This window comes from Aplidium turbinatum, chromosome 8 (assembly GCF_918807975.1).
Source record: "Aplidium turbinatum chromosome 8, kaAplTurb1.1, whole genome shotgun sequence".
In the NCBI taxonomy this organism is placed as follows: Eukaryota; Metazoa; Chordata; class Ascidiacea; order Aplousobranchia; family Polyclinidae; genus Aplidium; species Aplidium turbinatum.
Window position 1 is genome coordinate 7,198,820 of NC_137479.1, and position 18,692 is coordinate 7,217,511.

The following is an 18,692-nucleotide window of genomic DNA, read 5'->3' on the forward strand; positions in this document are numbered from 1 at the left end:
CACCCTTTCAAGTGGTGAGGTTGTCAGAAAAAATAACTCTTGCAAATTTTTTTTAAATTTGAAGTTGATTTAGAGGTGGCCCTCCCCCCCTAAAGTTCTGTGCCCTCCCTCAAAATACCAAATCTGCGTATCTCGAAAACCACTTGAGCTAGAGATACAGTTTTTGTGTTAAAAGATGCAGAAAACATGGTTTTCTATCTGCTTTCTGAACATTGAATGCATCTACCTTGAGTAGAAAAGCAGTTATTTAGAAAAAACGCATTTGACCAAATCTTGATTTTACAACCTTTTTTGTGACCACGAAACCGTCTACAAAATTTCGTTTTTTTGTCTTAATTTTTGCACCTTAGGGGGAACACTGGTAACGATATTCATTTCAAAATGTAATTCTGGTCAGTACTGGAAGAAGCGATATTATCGACAATATTTTACATATTGCCTTGCGTATTGTGACAGGATGTCTGCGACCTACACCATCGGACAATTTCCCTGTCCTTGCAGGCAACCAACCAACTGAGTTTCGTCGCGAAGAAGCCATCCTGTCTCTTTCTCGCCGCACTACGAACCCCAACCACTTGCTCCACTCAAGTCTCTACGAGTCTGTGAGCGAGCAATCGAGCATCCTCTGCAACTGAAATCGAGACAACCATTTGTATGTGACGCACAACTCCTGATGAAAACCGCTGAAGACCAATCCATCAGCGCGACTACCTGGGAGGACAACAAATGGAGCTCAGAGTGGAAGAAGAACTCCTCAAGACTCTAAAGTTGTATCTCCGACACCAGCCCCCATCCAACCGGAATGCATAATTTGTCAAGGAAGGCCTGGGTGCGGCTCAACCGCCTGCGTACTGGGCTAGCCTACAGGAGTCAGACTATTCCGCTCCAACATGCACAAATGGGGGATGGCTCCATCCGCAATCTGTGAGTGTGGCAAAGAGGAACAAACCACAGATCACACCATCTGTAACTGCGCCAAATGGGGTGCGTGGTCTGCTTGAACTGGATGATGAATCAATGGATCAATGGACGAATTCAAAGGATTGCTGCTCGACACTTGCTCAAGCATCTAAACCGCATCGCCACTGCCCAAGAGTGGTAAAAGACTGAGCCCTTGACCCCTGGAGTAACAAAGAAGGTTTAAACGAAGAAGAATCGACAATATTGTTCTTGTTGGAATTTGGAAACAGTTTCCTGTGTTCAGTAACAACTTGCAAAAGAAACTGAAGTTGTGGCTCATCTTCAGTTAAGATTTTGTTAAAATCCTGGATTAGACTTAAAGCAACTCCTCTCTCTGCTCTGTCATTCACTACTGAAAGTCCCTTCGCCATGTGTAAAGCTTGAATAAATGCACCATCTTCAGTCCAATGAGCAAGATCCTTTGAAAGTATAATTATTGCTTCATCTTCACCCAACAGCTGAAGAAGCCATTTTGAATTAGAGGTGTAATACTGTTCTAGACCCTTATTGCTAAGAAACGCATCTACTTTGATGCTTGGTCTCCTTGGTGGACGTTCTCCTGTTTCATCTAACATGGTTGCCACCATTAGCTTTTTACTTTCCACAGACAATCGAGAGTCAAACAAGGCTAGTCCAACCATTTCTTCGGACAGATACCATGAATGCAAATCAAGCTTTTTGCATAAATCGCCTTCGCCATCCAACAAGTGCGATGCATAGCACCTGAAGCTTGAAAGCGGATTCCACGCTCAGGAGTTTCTCCAAGGAATATGATAAAAAACGGGCATTTTAGCTATGCATGAATGCATAAAAGTTTAAGAAAACTTATTTCGTTTATTGCTTTACCAGTTTTACAGGTTAGTTTATGAACTTTGTTTATTGAATAGTTTGGGCCACAATACTTGTTTAGCACTGTTTTGTGCTAGAATACCGAAAACAGGTTTTTTCTAAATAACTGCTTTTCTACTCAAGATAGACGCAATCACTGTTCAGAAAGCAGATAGGAAATCATGCTTTCTGCATCTTTTGACACAAAAACTGTATCTCTAGCTCAAGCAGTTTTTGAGATATGCAGGTTTGGTATTTTGGAGGAGGGCGCAAAACTTTAGGGGGGGAGGGCCACCTCTAAATCAATTTGAAATTCAAAAATTTTTTACAGGTGTTATTTTTTCTTACAACCTCACCTTTTAAAAGGGTGTCCCACACAAAATTCAATTTTTTTTCATTTTTTGCCAAATAAGAGCCACCCTAATGGTAAGAATAGCCACTGCAATATAAATAATTTTCTTTATTTTGTTTAGGTTTGACATGAAAGCAACTACAACAAAAAGAACATAGTTGCACTTACTGTTACTTTTTTTCTCATGCAACAGAATATTTTGCAGTTGCACTGCCTGTCTATCACCACTTTATGGAAGCATCAAAGGAAAAACTTTATTAACATTTATCTAGCTTTTCATTCAATAAATTATGGAGGAATCATCTACCATAAAAAAGGACAGAATTAAAGACACAGGTGATGGCAAAGACAAATTTAGTAGTTTGGGAAAAGTGAAATCAAAATCTTATCGTCCAATAATTTTACTACGACGAAATTCATGCGGTAATGTAACAAATAAATCACAGCTTTTGAAAACATCTGTTGGAATGCCACGTTTAAAAAGTATGACAGAAATTGAAAGAAAAAGTCACCATTTGCGAGGATGTGTGGGCAAAGAAAATAACCTTGTTATGAAAACGGAACCGATTTCAAATTTGTCGGCTGACATTGTAAAACATTCTGGTCAAGCAAGTTCTGAAGCTTCTGTTTTGCCTCTACCCATAGTTAAAACTGAGATCATTGAAAATTGTGGATCTCCTTCATGGGTTGGATGTGTGAATAGACAAAACACTGTGCATGAACAGAATATGTGGCAGCCAAACCAATTTCCAATGCAGAACATAAATTGCAATAACCAATTAAAAGGTCCTCCTTTGGTGCAAAACACCAATTTTTTCAATGCTCATTCCCAGAACTTTATGAAACATGAAGCCATTGCATTCCCACAATGTAATCCTGGCAATGTTGCCCCATTTTGTGGTCCTCAACAGTACCAGAACATTCGACCAGTGTCTGTTCCACTGAATGATACAGCCGTGGGACCTTTCTTACCAGATGTTCACGAGCAATATTCCACTGTACCTAGTGTTCCAGGTGGTCAATTCTTTTTATCTTCTGTTCCTCAAAACCATTCTGATCTTGTTCCTATGGAACTAAATATGACAGAAAACAGACCAGTATTATTCTCAACAAATTCTCCGCATACCATTATTTCTGAAGGTAAATCACTTATTTCTTGTCTGTTTTTTATGATGCACGTAGGTAATTTAGTATTATTTTCCAATATATATGTGAATGCAAGGGTTAATACATTAACTGTTGTCTGTTGGCAGTACTTCTATATTAGGGCGGTCCTTATTTGGGGCTAAAAAAATTTTTTTATAATTTTTCAAGTCTCACCCCCCAAAAAGGTTCTATTTACCACAAAAAACCCTGTGTGAAAAAAATTTTGAAAAATATTAACGTTTAGAGGTTCCTCGAGGCCTCTGAAAATTTCACGTTTTTATGCAAGAATGGCATACCTCTGTAAGCTTGGTTTTGCCATGTGGATTTGAAATGCACAGAGTTATGGCTTGTTTTCATCAGCATGGCATAAATAATAACCCAGTTTGGTATACCTAAGACAAAAGTTCTTTTTTGCGATCTTGATAATAAATATTATTCATAAAAAAAATGATAATGTTCACATGTTTGAAAGTGATGAAGCAAATTTAATTCCTTCGAAAAATTGCGCAACAAACAGTGTAAAGCAATAGCTATAAGTGAGCCTTTAGTTGCAATAAAAGTAACAATACACGCTGAATAGATATATATTGGATGTGTAATTTAGAAAAATTGTGATTCATGCGATATTGCGGTCCTGTTAAAACAAACTTGCTAAATGCAAATTAATAGTCATTGGTTTTAAAATGGTTATAATGGTCAACGCCTCAAAAATGATCAAATGTCAAATCAAAGCCTTTTTAAGTGGTTCAGAAATGCATTTGTGATGTTGTGAAACGACTTGAAGAAGGTACTGCAACTGTTCCTCATCCTTAGTGAGTCGCCCAGAAAAGTGTTGGATAAGTGCTACTGATCATTGGTCACAGCTAGAGATTTACATAGTTCTCGAGCAGTCTGATAAGCACTGTTTTATTCCCACTCTGACACAGGAAGATGGAGAAAAGAATCTGGAAGGCTTAATTTTTTGAACAACAACTTTGTGTTTGTACTGGCAAATGAAGATAGTGTCTTAGTTTTTAAGCTGTTTAGTGTCATGGTGACTCTTTTATTGGGTGCTTTCAAATTTTCTTCTCCAATTCTCATTACTTCCACTATTTCTTCTTTGATGTTTGCTGCAACATCATCATCAAACAGAGAAAGGGCAACAAGCTCTTCCGAAAAATACCACAGATGACGACCCATCTTTTCAGTTGTTGCTTCATAGATACCTTTGTTAACAGTTTTATAAGCTTCCAATTCTTTATATAAGGACAAATCATTGTTGGGAGCTTTTATAGCCAAAGGAGCTGTTATCCATGCCTTGATATAGATACGTGTAAAAAACACACATAGGTCATGGAGACCGTTTGCTCACGGCACGTCAGGTGAAACTGACTTCGAAATAACCACACCTGATTGTAACGATGGCATTAAGTGTGGAAAAACAGCCTCTTCCTTTTTTTAAGCACCTCCCTTTAACAATAATTACATGTTCTGTGCCACCTCCCCCGTTTTAAACAACTGTAACACCAAAAGTAACCTGTTTTTGTTGATATTAGTAAGTTACTTGAAATTGATTTCAAGCAGCTATGGTACCTACCGTAGATTTTTAAAGATGCAACTTATTTTATCCCCTGAAGGTGTAGGTGTATATCAGGTGTAGGTGCAGGTGTAGGTGTATACCCCTGAAGGTGTATATCACTTTCATCATCCACCGTGTATGATGGCTTGCACCAGGTGCTTTAAAATTAGCTTGCCCCAGTGTAGTATCTCCAAGAAAAAGCAATAAGATTTCCATTAGTTCACGATAATCATCTCAAGGTTGCTTTTCCTTGGCCAATACTACATGAATGAACTGAATAAGGTCATCCTTAATATCTTTAACACTGCTGCAGCTTCTTCATCAGGGGAAGAATCTTCATGATTCTCTTGAGCTATGTACTCCCACTGCTCCTTGAATATGACCGATCTAGATGGTACTTTTCGCGGACATCGCATGCTGTGACGGCGGACATGTCCGCCATGCATTTCGAGGCCTGCTATTGTGTCTTCTAATAATACAACTGTGTTTTGTGAGAATTGTGCAATACACATTTATGTCGTAGAGTGGAACAATTATGTCTTTTGAGAATTAAGCAATACAAATTTGTGTCTTAGAGTGGAACAATTATGTCTTGTGATTGCTGTTAAAATACTGTGATTAAGAGTGCTTTCAGGTGTTTTCATGTCTGCACAAAGTTGTTTAGAGGGGTTTCAAAAAGTTTATTTCATACCGCATCACACCCCCTATATATACATAGTGTATGGGGAAATTTCTAGAGCCTTGAGGAACCTCTAAACATTAATATTTTTCAAAAATATTTCACACAGGGTGTTTTTATCCAAAATGGAACCTTTTGGGAGGGTGAGACCTAAAAACTTTAAAAGTCAAAGTAAAGTACTTAGTGTAAAGACTACTAATATGTCAACAAAAAATTAATTTTCAATGTTTGTATTGCTTTGAAAAAATTAATGTTTGGAATTGAAAACCATAAATATATTTCTTACGTTTAAATCTGTAATTCCTGAAAAGATATTAAATATTATGTTTCTTACATTTATGTGTTAACACAGGTTTGATATGATTGGTTTTCATTTTTTACATGTTGTAATTTCAAGTTTGCATTGAAATATCTACTGTTCAGGGATTTCTGAAATCAGCAGTAATTTTTGCCGCTCTACTAAGCATAATGTATGTACATATATACTTGAAAAAACGTGGTAGTAGAAGACTTTTTGAGTGTTGACACTTTACCAGAATAGTAGGATTATTTTCTTACCACTAAACAAAAAACTACCTGAAACTCATTTCTGTCAGTTATCTACATCAGTGGTTCTCAACCTTTTAACAGTGGGGGACCGGCAAAATTTTTAAAAAATGTTCCCGGACTGGCAACCAAAGATCGTAGTGAATAGAATGAATATATGTTTGTAACGTTTTGTTAACCAAAGTTGTCGTTACGCACCATAATGCAAGGTTTTAGCATACGGTATGATTTGTATTCAGAACAAAATTGGAATAAAACGGCAATCAAACCAACTCAAACAGAAAAATGTCCATTTGCATACAATGTCAGTGGGAAATTTGCTTTGTTATTAAAGCTAGAGATGATAAAGGATTGTCGTTTCTAAAGAGCTAGTTGAAACAGTTACCATCAAATCGATTGTTTAGAAAGTTAGGCACAAATTCGTTTGCATGAGATAACCAGAAGTGTGAAAATAATGTTTTTCGAATCTGGACTGCAAAGTAGAAGCACAACATATAGTAATTCGATCAGACTTTTTCATGAAGATTAAAGTCGCATGTGTTGACATCATCGATGCATGGATTGTTTATCCAAAAGTTTCCAAGTCGAGGATCTTCATGTTACGCAAAATGATCGTCAAAATTGTTAGCCAACTCTTTAAAGTGTTGACTCACAATGCTTAGCACCTCTTTTTACTTTATTTACCACTCCATTTCACCAGCATTTTCCACAGCAAATTGGCTTGTTTTCATTCTATTCCGAAGCGCTATTTTCCGCATAGTCTTTGAAAAACAAGATCTTTGCTTTCTCAAACCCCGGTTCTGGCAGATTTAAATTGCAGGCCTGACTTTATCCCGGAACTTCAAATTTATCTAATTTCAAATTTTCGTCTCCAAAGACTTTGAATTTTTTCAAAATCAAGGACAAAATTCCCCATTTGGTTATCTCTGTGTTTCAAAACTTTTTGAAAACTACACGCAATTTGTAACAAAAACATTATCAACGGCACAGAGTTAGGTCATCAAAAAGTTCACCTTTATTTACGTAGAGATATGTCTTCAATTTTACGTGGAGATATGTCAGTATTACAGCTGTGCATGGTTCACAGTGCGATCACAATTTTACAATATGCTGATGACTCCACGTTAAAATAAGCTTTGCAGAAAGTAAAATCTTCTGCGGACCGGTAAAAAAATTACACGGACTGGCACCGGTCCGCGGACTGGCGGTTGAGAACCACTGATCTACATTGCATAATCCCAGAGAGACACATGTGTGCTCACTGCTCACTACGTTTGTGGCTAGTACTTCTGTACTTTAATCCCAATTTGAATATCTTTAATATAAAGGTCATGAATATATATATAAAACAATGAAAACTATTAATACTACAAAAAGTGCTCAATGCTAAGCAAAAAGGCAAAGCAGAGCAAATTAAATCAAATATAGTTATTACTATCTGAAGCCTTTACAAATTGTTTCATGTTTCATCTAACATTATTAATTCATTAATTCTATTTGAATAAGACCTTCTGATGATCCGTTAGGTGAAACAATTTGTAAAGGCTTCAGATAGTAATAACTATATTTGATTTAATATATATATTATATATTAAATCAAATAACTAAGTAAACTATAAGTAAACTATTTACATTGAATGCATATTATATATGTGCATAATACTGTATATATTGTACTTAGCATATGGAAAATTACTATGGTAGCATCAAGTTGTCAAAGTGAAATGGACAAAATAAAAGATTAGTGTATACACTACAGTATTTATCGTAAGTAATAAAGTGATCTTCTAATATTTCCAGGTGCAATAATCCAACCGTATTCTTCTAACCCAGTTTTTCAAGTTGAAGGTGCCCATATGGGAGCAAATAAGCACACGGATGTGCAATTTAACCCTCAGTCGCACAACATTCAACCCAAGTATTATGAACCGGCCATGACTGACGATAGTTTAACTAACATTACTTGGCTGGGTAGAATGGGCGTGAACAACTTCATGCCAGTGCCGCTGGAAAAAGAAAGGAAATGCTCAGAGGTTTGAACTAGGTTGTTTGTCTTCCCGATCTTGTAAAGTCTTAGTTTTGATGAAACTGTAGCTCAACTGTGAGCTTTACGTATATATATCGTTTTTAACTTTTTACGTTCCCTGACGTCGCTTATTATTGGTTCTGGAGTCTGTGTAGCCTCTCCATGGATCATTTCTGCGTTTATGGTTGTTACAAAGGTTGTGGGTTGTTACTCAGCGGGTTGTTAATCACTACGTCCGTTACGAAACAAAAAGTTTGAAGTTTTGGGAGCTCTGTTTGGTTATGCTTTTTTTTCTCACCCTGATAGCAGCAACACTGCTGATCATGCAAATCACTGTGTCTTGAAACCAAGTATGTAACGAGATTTTTGTAAATGCGAATACTTTGGGTTGTAGTAAGCCAAGAAATAGAACGTCAACTAACCCAAGTACTGAAATGGTAATAAGACCTAAGATTTCAACTCTTTATTTCCTCTGAATCTTAGCGGAACGACAAGAGAGGGCGGCCGCCTTATTCTTACATGGCGCTCATTCAATTCGCTATCAACAGCAGCACAAACGGACGAATGACGCTCCGTCAGATTTACCAATGGATTGAAGACAAATTTCCATACTTTAAAACTGCAAAACCGGGTCAGTTTTTCAATGCGTGTAATTGTGCTGTTAGCTCTGCACAGAGCATATGCTATTAAATATTCAAGTACCAATCACAGCGCAAATAAACCTGTTTTGTTCAGGTTGGAAAAACTCTATCCGGCATAACTTATCGCTTCATGACCTTTTTGTTCGTGAGGTCACCACTGGGTCAAAGATATCTTATTGGACACTGCGGGCTGACCTCAACGTCCGACCTTTAACTTTGGATAGCGTGGTTTGTACAACTAAATTTTAAACATAGAACCCTTGCATTTTTCACATAAACGTTTGACAGTTGGTTTACAAAATTCAATGCAGCATGTTGTGTTGCATGAAAGTCCATTGTGAGAAGTGCAGCAAGTTTGCCGCGATATAAACATGAAACGCTGTTTTCTACTTATAAATCAAGTCACAAGGATAATAATTTTCACTTTGTTGCTTCAGGCCTCGTCTTCTTCGCAACAAAGCCCGGTCTGGTCCTTACAGACTTGTGGACAAGGACAGAAGCCCATATTGCCTCGGCTTCCTTATTGTTCCCGCCCATACATACTACTTCCTGTGCCGCTGCTACAGGTATTTTAATCACTGCTGTTTTGTTTTATTTGACTTAGCAATGAATGCATTTTGAACTTTTTGAAGGCGTTTGTACGTCCTGTTTTGGAGGTGTATAGTCTAAAAAAAGGAAAACTATGATACAAATTATCCAAAGGTTTTTGAATTCTTTGAAACATCGTTGCTGCGTTTCTTGTGTTAGTCTTTCATGTTTCGCTTGAATTTTCTAAATAATTTTTTCAAAATCTATTATGGTGATGATAATTCTTTTGTGGTGTTTATACACTAAAAAGAATTAGTTGTGACGTCAGAAGATGGAGCAGTTCACACTTCACATACTTCTTTTTTTTCAGTCCAACAAAGATAAAAATGGGTCCACGGACAGCCCTCATCAGGGAGAGAGCTCAGATGCGTACAGCCAAGACGCTTCTCTCTCCTCCTCTGCATTCGCTGACTCCGGGATCAACTCCGACATGAGCCAATACACTCCAAGAGCTTCATCCAAAAACTTTACTTTTTCATCCGAATCAGGTCGGTTGCTTTAAAGTGATCAAACATCAGGAAACTATCCAGCTCAAGCTGAATAATCTTTTTGTTCACTTACGCCAGGTCCTTTAACTTGTTTCTGAAAAGCATTATGATTTAGTGCATTTTCGGCACAGCTGCGAATAAAAATGAAGTTTAGCTATTTAATATGAGCTATTCGAGAGAGAAATGGATAGGGAGCTAATCGAGAAACGTTTTTACAAAATAATATTTTGAACAATGTGAGTCTTCTTTCAATCCGCAAGGTAGTTGTTACTTACTTTTTTAACATGATATATCTCTTCGATACAAAATGTTTGACCACCCAGTCTCGATCATGATTGTTGCATTGTAACATTTTAAAGGATCGCTCTTGCACAACGAAAGTTCATCCGCGCTGATGAAGGCGAATGAGACAATCGACGAACCCAGCCCGTTATTGTCGCAGAGTAACGTGAGTAAAATTTTGTTTCGTTTCTGGTTTTCTGACCTCGTCTGTCTCTGATAACTGCGTGTAGAGCCATCTATGGGTTAAAAGGCATTTTCGTAGTAATCAGACTTATACCTGGAGGTTGAAGATTTAGATTAAGCGAACGGGATGGCAAGGAAGCCAATCTTCGTGTCCATCTTCGTCCTTCAGGCATGTCTTTAAGTGTCTTGTCTACATTGAACTTAATAAAACACATTCCCTGTTCAATGTAGACATGTCTTAACTTGTTCCCTTCCGCTATGGCAGTGTGTACAGTTTGTATTGTCAAACAAACAAAATCACTACTTTCCCATGACTTGCTACCGTCCAATTGAGCTTGTAGTTTATTATGAAAGTGTTTGATTTTTGCAGTTTACAGAGAATGATTGTAGTGTAGTATATTGTACGCTGTACAGCCAGTACAGTCCTTTTTTGAAATCCAGTCAGCAAATCAGTTCTTTTTACAATGATTCAACGTCTTCAGACGATGTAACAAACATGCAGAGTAATGTAAAAAAGAGCTGATTTGCTGCCTGGCTATAGAGACACACAAGACAAAACAAATGGTTTTCCCCTCACTGGAATTTAATGAGTCAATAAATCTGAAACAAATTAATTTCGAGTGTGAGTTGTCACCACCAATGATTGATGTCGTGAGTGATCGCCTGCAAGGGCCAAAAATAGATCAGATAAAATTGCAAAGGTAGCAGAACAAATTCAAATCTTTTCTACGCATCATTGTGTTCTCATGAAAATAACAAATTACATCGCAAAAAAAAATTATTAGTAACAAAAAATGATAAATCAGAAAAATAATAATTATAGTAATAAAAATAATAAGGGAGCCATGTCCTAGTCAAGCTAAACAAAACTACCTACGCGGATGCTGTTTGGAGTACCTTGCAAGAACGTGCTTGCAGAACAATAGTATCGATGGGAAGAGCAGATATGGAATCAGTAGGTCGACCCTCAGGACCGGGTGGCACGGACTAATGCCATCAGACAAAATATACATTCGTTGGCGTCCAACCCTCGCATCGCCAACTCTTCTGTCAACCAATCACGTTAGGAAACATAGAAAGATGTTTCCAAGTCTTAAATGTGAGATTAATTTTCGACCGAGCTTGTTTTAAGTCTTCATTTGCGCTTGTCCAACCAGGTGAGGATTGGTAGCAGCAGCAAGCGGGCGAGAAAGCAACCGATGAAGACGCTCAATGATTCTCTCAACTCCTCGCTTCGATTCTTGAAGGTAAATATCAGACTACAACATCAATACGGTTAAAAACAGAGTAAAACTGTTCACCAGGCATTTGATGAAATGAATAAAGTGACTTGCGTTCTTCTGGTGACTAAAGGCTACCTCCTGATGTTAAGAATGATTCCTAGCTTTCATTACAGACATATCTACATCAGTAGCCTACACTTCTACACCTACACTCCTACAGTCTACATAGTAGCATAGGCTACATATCATTATTAAAATTACTGTATGGAGCTTTTCGTGTTTTAACGTATGGAAACTAAATTATAAGGAAATCAATCTAGATGTAAATCTTTTTGTTATGGTGACTCTGCGATCCGAGTTGATTTGATCTCATACCCAAACAGCAAAATCCGTCATTTTTACATTGGTTCAACGTCTGCAGACGTTGAATCATTGTTAAAACGACGGATTTTGTTGTCTAGGTAGTGACGTAAATGACAAAACTTACCCTGATTTCTTTGAACTATTTTTTTGCTTTTTTTACAATGCTGGAATAAATTCGACTAACGAGTTTGACTAAACAATCTTGTAGGATGACCTAAATTCTCCTCCCTCAAGAAAACATCTATCTCCAAGTGGCGAGCAATTTCTTTTGTGCAAGAAAATCTCAAAAAAATCAAAAAAGAAAGAACTAGATCTCTTGCCAAAGTCTTCTCAAGTTGGTCTTTCAGACGAGAGCTTCAGCGAACTACTTGATGACCTTGGATCTCCGTTTAAAACATATCTGACCCACAACACAGCTTGTGATTTTAGTGTATCTCCCAAATTAGAAAGCGCCCGTAAAAGGCGCCGGTCCTGGGGCTCTCCTGAGTCCAGCACTTCTGGCTCCAACTTCCAGCGTAAATTTCGGGCATTCAATGAGAAGACTCCAGTCAGCAAGCTCATCCGCAGAGTGAAAAGTGAAGCCGGAGATTTAGCTCAAGTTGCCAAAAACGAAGGAAGCTTTTTGCCGACTTCCACTCCCTTGCACCAAGACAAGTGGAAAACACAATCTGCTAGAAGGTAAGATAAACAGTACTACAGTGGCAAAAAATGACCTCTGTATTTCTTATTTTGCCAGGATTTTCTCAGTCTTGTTTATAAGTTAGTCTTGTAAAAATCATTGGAATAATTGCGTATAGTTTTACTTTGTAACTTCTGTATGTTTTTATTCATGCTATCCTTTTTTATTAATTTCTCCAGTAACTTCACATTAAGTACTTTTTGTAAGTTACTCTTTGACTGGTTATTCATTTGTTCAACCTCAGACATACAATAGAAAAAAGCGAACTCTCTACCAAAGATCTGCAACACTGATTATGTTCAAATAACATAAAATAACACGATAAATTAAAATTGGACTTTGTCATACATTTTCTCTACCAAAGCTTTATCATTCGCTTGGTTAGCGAATGTAAACAATGAACCGGAATTCATTAAATTCTTCTTGTCTAAAATGAAACCATTTTACTCACCTCACAATGATGAGAGATACGTAAGATATCTTTAAGGATTAAGGAAGCAGTCACCATGTAAATGTTTGAATTTCAGCAACAAGGAAAATATTAAAGTCGAGAATACATATCTTTCGGCCGAACATACCCCTCCTAAGAACAGAAAATGGAAAGAACATCTGTCCTCTTCCGAAGCGAATCTGATAATGCCAATCCCTTCTCCGATTCACAACACCAAAGCGGACTCGGGTGACGAAAGCGACTTCTTTCAAGACATCATCGGTACCGTTTTCAAGACTCCAGACAAACCGAGCGCTCCCGTGCGGCATTTCGAGAGCTTATCTCCCGAGCAACGTTCTCCATTTACCGATGTCACGTCGAAGTACATCAACGGCCCGATATCAAAGCCAAAACCGACCGGAAGCTACGACAATCTTGATGACCCCCTCAGTGGCTTTTCAACTTTGACCCCCTCAAAAGAAGAGCCGCTAAACACAAGCTTCAGCAAGCTGCTCGACATAAGTGGTGGAAGTAACAGCTTCACCCGGCTCAGTAGCAATTACCCGGATGTGAATGACTTAAACTTGAGCTGGTCAAATTTGCCTAATTTTTGATAGAAAAGACGCATTTTCACGTTAAAAAATAGTACTTAGATTTTAAACAAAGCGGTTTTACTGTAAAGTTCAACGGTGTGCTAACATGTAACAGAGGTGAAAAGCTTGAAGTTGACGTAAATTTTAGCAGACATTAAAATGGGCTCGTGTTACGTTGATGCGACATGTTAACGGAGCCCTAACCTACAAGTTCTTATTCCTGCGGCACATTTTGTCGCTTTTAAAACTTATTTGTATGCTTGACATGAAAATCCGTCATTTTTACATTGAATGCTGTCTGGGTCACTTGCGCTATAAAGATTGTTAGAAGTTAAAACAAAATGAAATTGACTTTTTTACTGGCTTTATTTTGAGGACAACCTGTCTGTTGAAGCGAACCCTTGCTAAAGTTTCGCAACATCTTAACATTAATTATTATTTTTCATGTAACTTTGTAACTATTTTAATTGACGTTTTATTCCACTCTAAGTCTAATTTACGTTGTATTTGTTGTACTTGCATTATATTTTTTGTAATCTTTCAAGCACAACTTTTCACAATTTTGCGTAGATTTAACGGCTCGATAACGTTAAATCAACGGAAGAATACGATTCCCTAGTTTTCCACTGTCAGTTATGTTCGTGCTGTGTAACTCAAACGTTGTTTGTTGTAATTTGTTTAACAACTTTCGTCGTCTTAAAGCCCTGATCGAGTCAAAAAGTTCTCAAATTGAGAAAACTTGTTGATTCTTTTCAAACTCAACAAAGTAGCTGACAACAATTTTTCCATGTTTTGAGCAATATATTTATGTGTTGGGCATCAGTGTTTTGTTAATTTCTTTAATTATATTTTATGTGTACCACATCACTTTGCACTGATCGCTTTTTGAGAAGCTTCTGCAATTATAGAACAACATTCAACTCGGCCAGCAAACGTCAACGTTTTCACATTGTTTCAACGTCGCTAACCGTTGAAATGATGCAAAAACAACAACTTTTGCTGGCAACAGAAAAAACCTTTTCCCGATTCCAACGCCCGCCTCTCTACTCGGAGAAGTCTCATACAAAAAGGTAGCGTTTTTACTACTTGGTGGCGTTCCACGGCGCCATCCTAGGAGAAGCCGCGGATGGTGCCAGCTTTCCGAAAAAACTTTCACACTTTTACATGATATTTTGTTGCACATTTACTGACCAATGCGGTTGGCTTGGACTAGTAGCAACCTTCCAGACGATTATCCAAACTCTACTACATTCCAACTAACAAAATCCGTTTTTTACGTTGATTTAACGCCTGTTCGCATTGAATCAATGCAAGAAAGACAGATTTTGCTAGCAGGATATATTCGTGACTGCACAGCAGTCCTTTGGCTATTTTAGCCAGCAAGCAAAAAGCCGCATATTTTACTTCAATGTTTGGCAACGTTGAGCTAAATGGGTAAGTGTATGCCCGCTGGGATCCCAGCTAGCAAAATCCGACTTTTTCACATTAATTCAACGTCTGTGGATGGTGAATTAACGTGAAAAGCACTGGTTTTGTGACCTTGGATACTTTTCTGAGCAGCCAACAAAAGCCATAGTTTCTACATCACCTAGCACTGTATGAAGTCAAACTGACGTAATAACAACCGTAATACTGATTGCGACAATGTGTGAGTGGTTCGTGCAGCAAATTGACATTGTTAAGCACTTTTGATTGACATGCATATTGCACATACTCAGATCATTTCCATGCTCTGGAAACAAAGTGACCAATGAAAGAACATATTTGAAACGTTACCGTTTAAATCGAAATCTTTTTTCTGCAATGGATGTTAGTGCTTTACGAATCATCTCGTTGATCTGGTTAATTGAATTTCCATTGCAAGAAGTGGCACTATGTAAAATTAGTTTCCTGTCAGTAAATCAGTCTTTTTTACATTAATTAAACGTCTAAAAACGTTGAATCCTTGTAAAAAGGACGTTTACTAACTGGATTGTTATTACTTCTAATTAGCTGCACCAACCAATGTTCGCTAGCCACTGTCGATTTGATTAGGTTTTAGAGGTGGAGGTTGAATCACTGTTGTAGGAGCCAACCATAGGTTGGTTACGAGGTATAACGGTAGCCTATGTACTTTAAGCCATTGTAGAAGTTAGTTCATATTCATGCGTATTCTGTTTGTATAAAAATGTATATAGAAAATTTATCTAAAGTCTGTTTCCACCTACATACCCAAAGTATGAAACGTTAACAAATTTACAGGTCGCTCTCTGCGTCCTTGTTCTCTGATTAATCTGTACCTCTTAGTGTAGGCTTACGTCATGAAATGTTACTCACTAATAATACATTTTAACAATTGGTCGAATTTTGTTTAACAATTAATCTTTTATTTCACAATAAATTCATTGTATCAGCTTTCGATTGATGTGATTGGTGATAGATTTAGCTCAGGATGACCTCGAAAACTCACAGAACTCGCCCAGAAATGTTTACTAAGAGCTTCGTATCATCTGCTGACTCGTTTTCTATGGTAATAACAGTGGTAGATCAGTACATTAAAATGAAACAATTGAATATCCCTGCACGCTCTTAGATCAGTGGTGGTGAAAGTAAACCGCAACGGCCTTCTGGTAAAAATATAATGTAGCCAGTCTTCGAAATTAGCATATTTTTACTTCGGCAAAAACCTTGCCGAGGCCAAACGGCAAAAGTTGAAATTGCCTCGGCGATTGCTGTGAACAGTTATTACGAAAAGATTGTACCAAAACATGTAAAACGAGAAGCGAAAAATATTCTAGAGTAGTCTATCACGATCGCACTGTTTAATTTGTTGTGATGTAATAATAGCAAAAGTAGCGATAAGCGAGCAACACAATACGCACGCTGTTACGGTAATTCACGTTAAATAACTCATGGGGGGGAGTAAGTTAATTTTGGGTTGATTCAACGTTCGAGTCAGCACAAATCGACTTTATTATCTAGGTGGGTTTTATTGCGTAACAACAATGCCCAATAAGAAATTTACGTTTGTTCTACATTAATTCGACATCTAGCGACTTTAAATTATCATAAAATGACGTTGTATCAGCTGGACGAGATAAAGCGAGGCGCAATAAAGAGCAGATGCTTACAATAATGTGACGTCTACTGGCGTTAAATCAATGCAAATAGGGTAATATTTCTATAAAAGATTCAATTCTCCCAACTGGGCACGTGTCTAAACGTCGGCGAAGTAGGAAGTAACCTAAATAAAACATCCAGCAATTAGTAAGATTGAATCAACATCCTAGTCTGGTGTAGTCTAAAAATATTAGTTTTTTTTTTGTAATCTTGTGGCTTCGGCATTTTTATTGCCGACGCTAATTGGCCATTCATGCATCTGTGTCGGCAATTGCCGACGCTAATTTCGAAGACGTATAGCCTATAATTAATTAAACTACCATTCAACGTTTTATAGGCAGAGAAAACTTTTTCTCAAACCGTAGAAAATTTCATTATCAGATCACCGCTTCAATGCGTGATGGAAATCTACAGATACTACTTCAATTGAACACTGAGAATATGTCCTTATAATGTTTGTAATGTATTGTATTGAGTTTAAATTTAACCGTTGTTATTGCGTTCATAAACGTAGTTGCACTGATGAGAATTTAATATTCGAAAACGCGTTCTGCAACACTGTTTTTTGCACTCTGCAATGCTTGATGCAGATTTATCTGTAGATTTCCATCACGCATTGAAGCTGTGATCTGACAATGAAATTTTCTACGGTTTGAGAAAAAGTTTTCTCTGCCTATAAAACGTTGAATGGTAGTTTAATTAATTATTTCTGAAAGTTCCTTGGTTTTATAGTATAGCCTATAGTATAAGGGTCTCTTTATCATTTTATCAATTTCCCAAAAATTTCGACAGTGAGCAGTAACTGACTCTGGAATATCTTGGAAAGTTTAAGGCGCCGTCCTTTCAAACTTTATAATTATGCAGCTGCACACAAATCAACATGGCCATGTCACGCACTGAGCTTTTTAGCCACAGGGAGCCCTCAAACGACGAGATTCTAAAGTTCAACTGTAACCTTCATTTCTAAGTAGCCTACTGCTAAATATTTGAACCTGCGTGTTCGACTCCAGCCACCCGCACTTACTGTTGTTTCTCTGGGCAAGAAACTTTACGATAATTGCCTCTACCCAGTGATCGATTTCGAGTAATGGGTAGTACCAAATTTAAGTCATAAGTAAGACAACCGGAAACAGACATTGCCGTCGGCTGCAGCGTGGGTCAGGTGTACGTCGGAAGGCGTACACCGATGCATAGCGCTCAAGCCCGCTTTCCCGCAATGTACGATAAAGATATGAAAAACAAACAAACAAACAACAATCATTCACTCGCTCACTTACTCCACCATTCACTCGATATCCTCGAAAAGAAATAGGCTACCCGTATTAAAATGATGGCTACAACCCATTTGTAAATCTTAAACCCTCACTGGCCACCTTTTTTGAAATCTTCATCTGTTTGATTGCTGTGACTGAATTATTATTATCGATTTCACTGTAGCGCCGTGTAGGCTAATTCTGTTAGTTGTTAGGCTAACTGTCCTCGTTGTTTGGTTTGCTTTGAAGAAATTGGTTATCAGAGAATTTATGAATTCTGGCTAAAGATTTGACGCAGCCCGATCACCGAGATTGACACTTGACAGAGCAAATTTTCGCTAGTATTTCTTGGGACTCACTTTATTTATTTGCTAAGGTAGCGCTGAATGGAGAGATATCCTCAAAGTGACGTACAGCTAGAAAGAAAATTTTAAGGAGGCAAAAGCAAATGTTCGTAAGGCCAGCGTCATGTAACATAAAGTACAATGGTACAAAAGCGTTGTAGGGTTAATAGAATTTAGGCCTAAGTTAAACATATATTATTCTAGACTAGAGAGTGATTGTCTCCTCAAAAGCGATTACCCTCCGTGGTGTGCCTGGTTATCCTTAAAATGAGATGTTCTTGCGCAATCTTCAAAGTCAGGCAGCGTGTAGCCTATTTGCCCTGCTACGGAAAGCCAAATAGCTTTGAAAAATTAGTCTTTTCAGCTAATTTAACGTTTGCAGACGTTGAATTAACTTGCATGCTTTGAAAATACCTCAGACAAAAAGTTTA

The 18,692-nt window shown here is 37.7% G+C and overlaps 1 protein-coding gene across 1 annotated transcript; it reads left to right on the forward strand.

Moving 5' to 3' along the window:
* The first annotated feature begins 2,277 nt into the window (after positions 1-2,277).
* Positions 2,278-15,957, forward strand: LOC145775561 (uncharacterized). Its single transcript, XM_082586863.1, has 10 exons — positions 2,278-3,280; positions 7,870-8,102; positions 8,579-8,726; positions 8,831-8,964; positions 9,174-9,302; positions 9,635-9,812; positions 10,172-10,260; positions 11,435-11,524; positions 12,072-12,541; positions 13,070-15,957. Exons 1-10 carry the CDS (start codon positions 2,431-2,433, stop codon positions 13,584-13,586), a joined length of 2,838 nt encoding a protein of 945 aa, XP_082442989.1. The 5' UTR covers positions 2,278-2,430; the 3' UTR covers positions 13,587-15,957.
* The last annotated feature ends 2,735 nt before the right edge of the window (positions 15,958-18,692 follow it).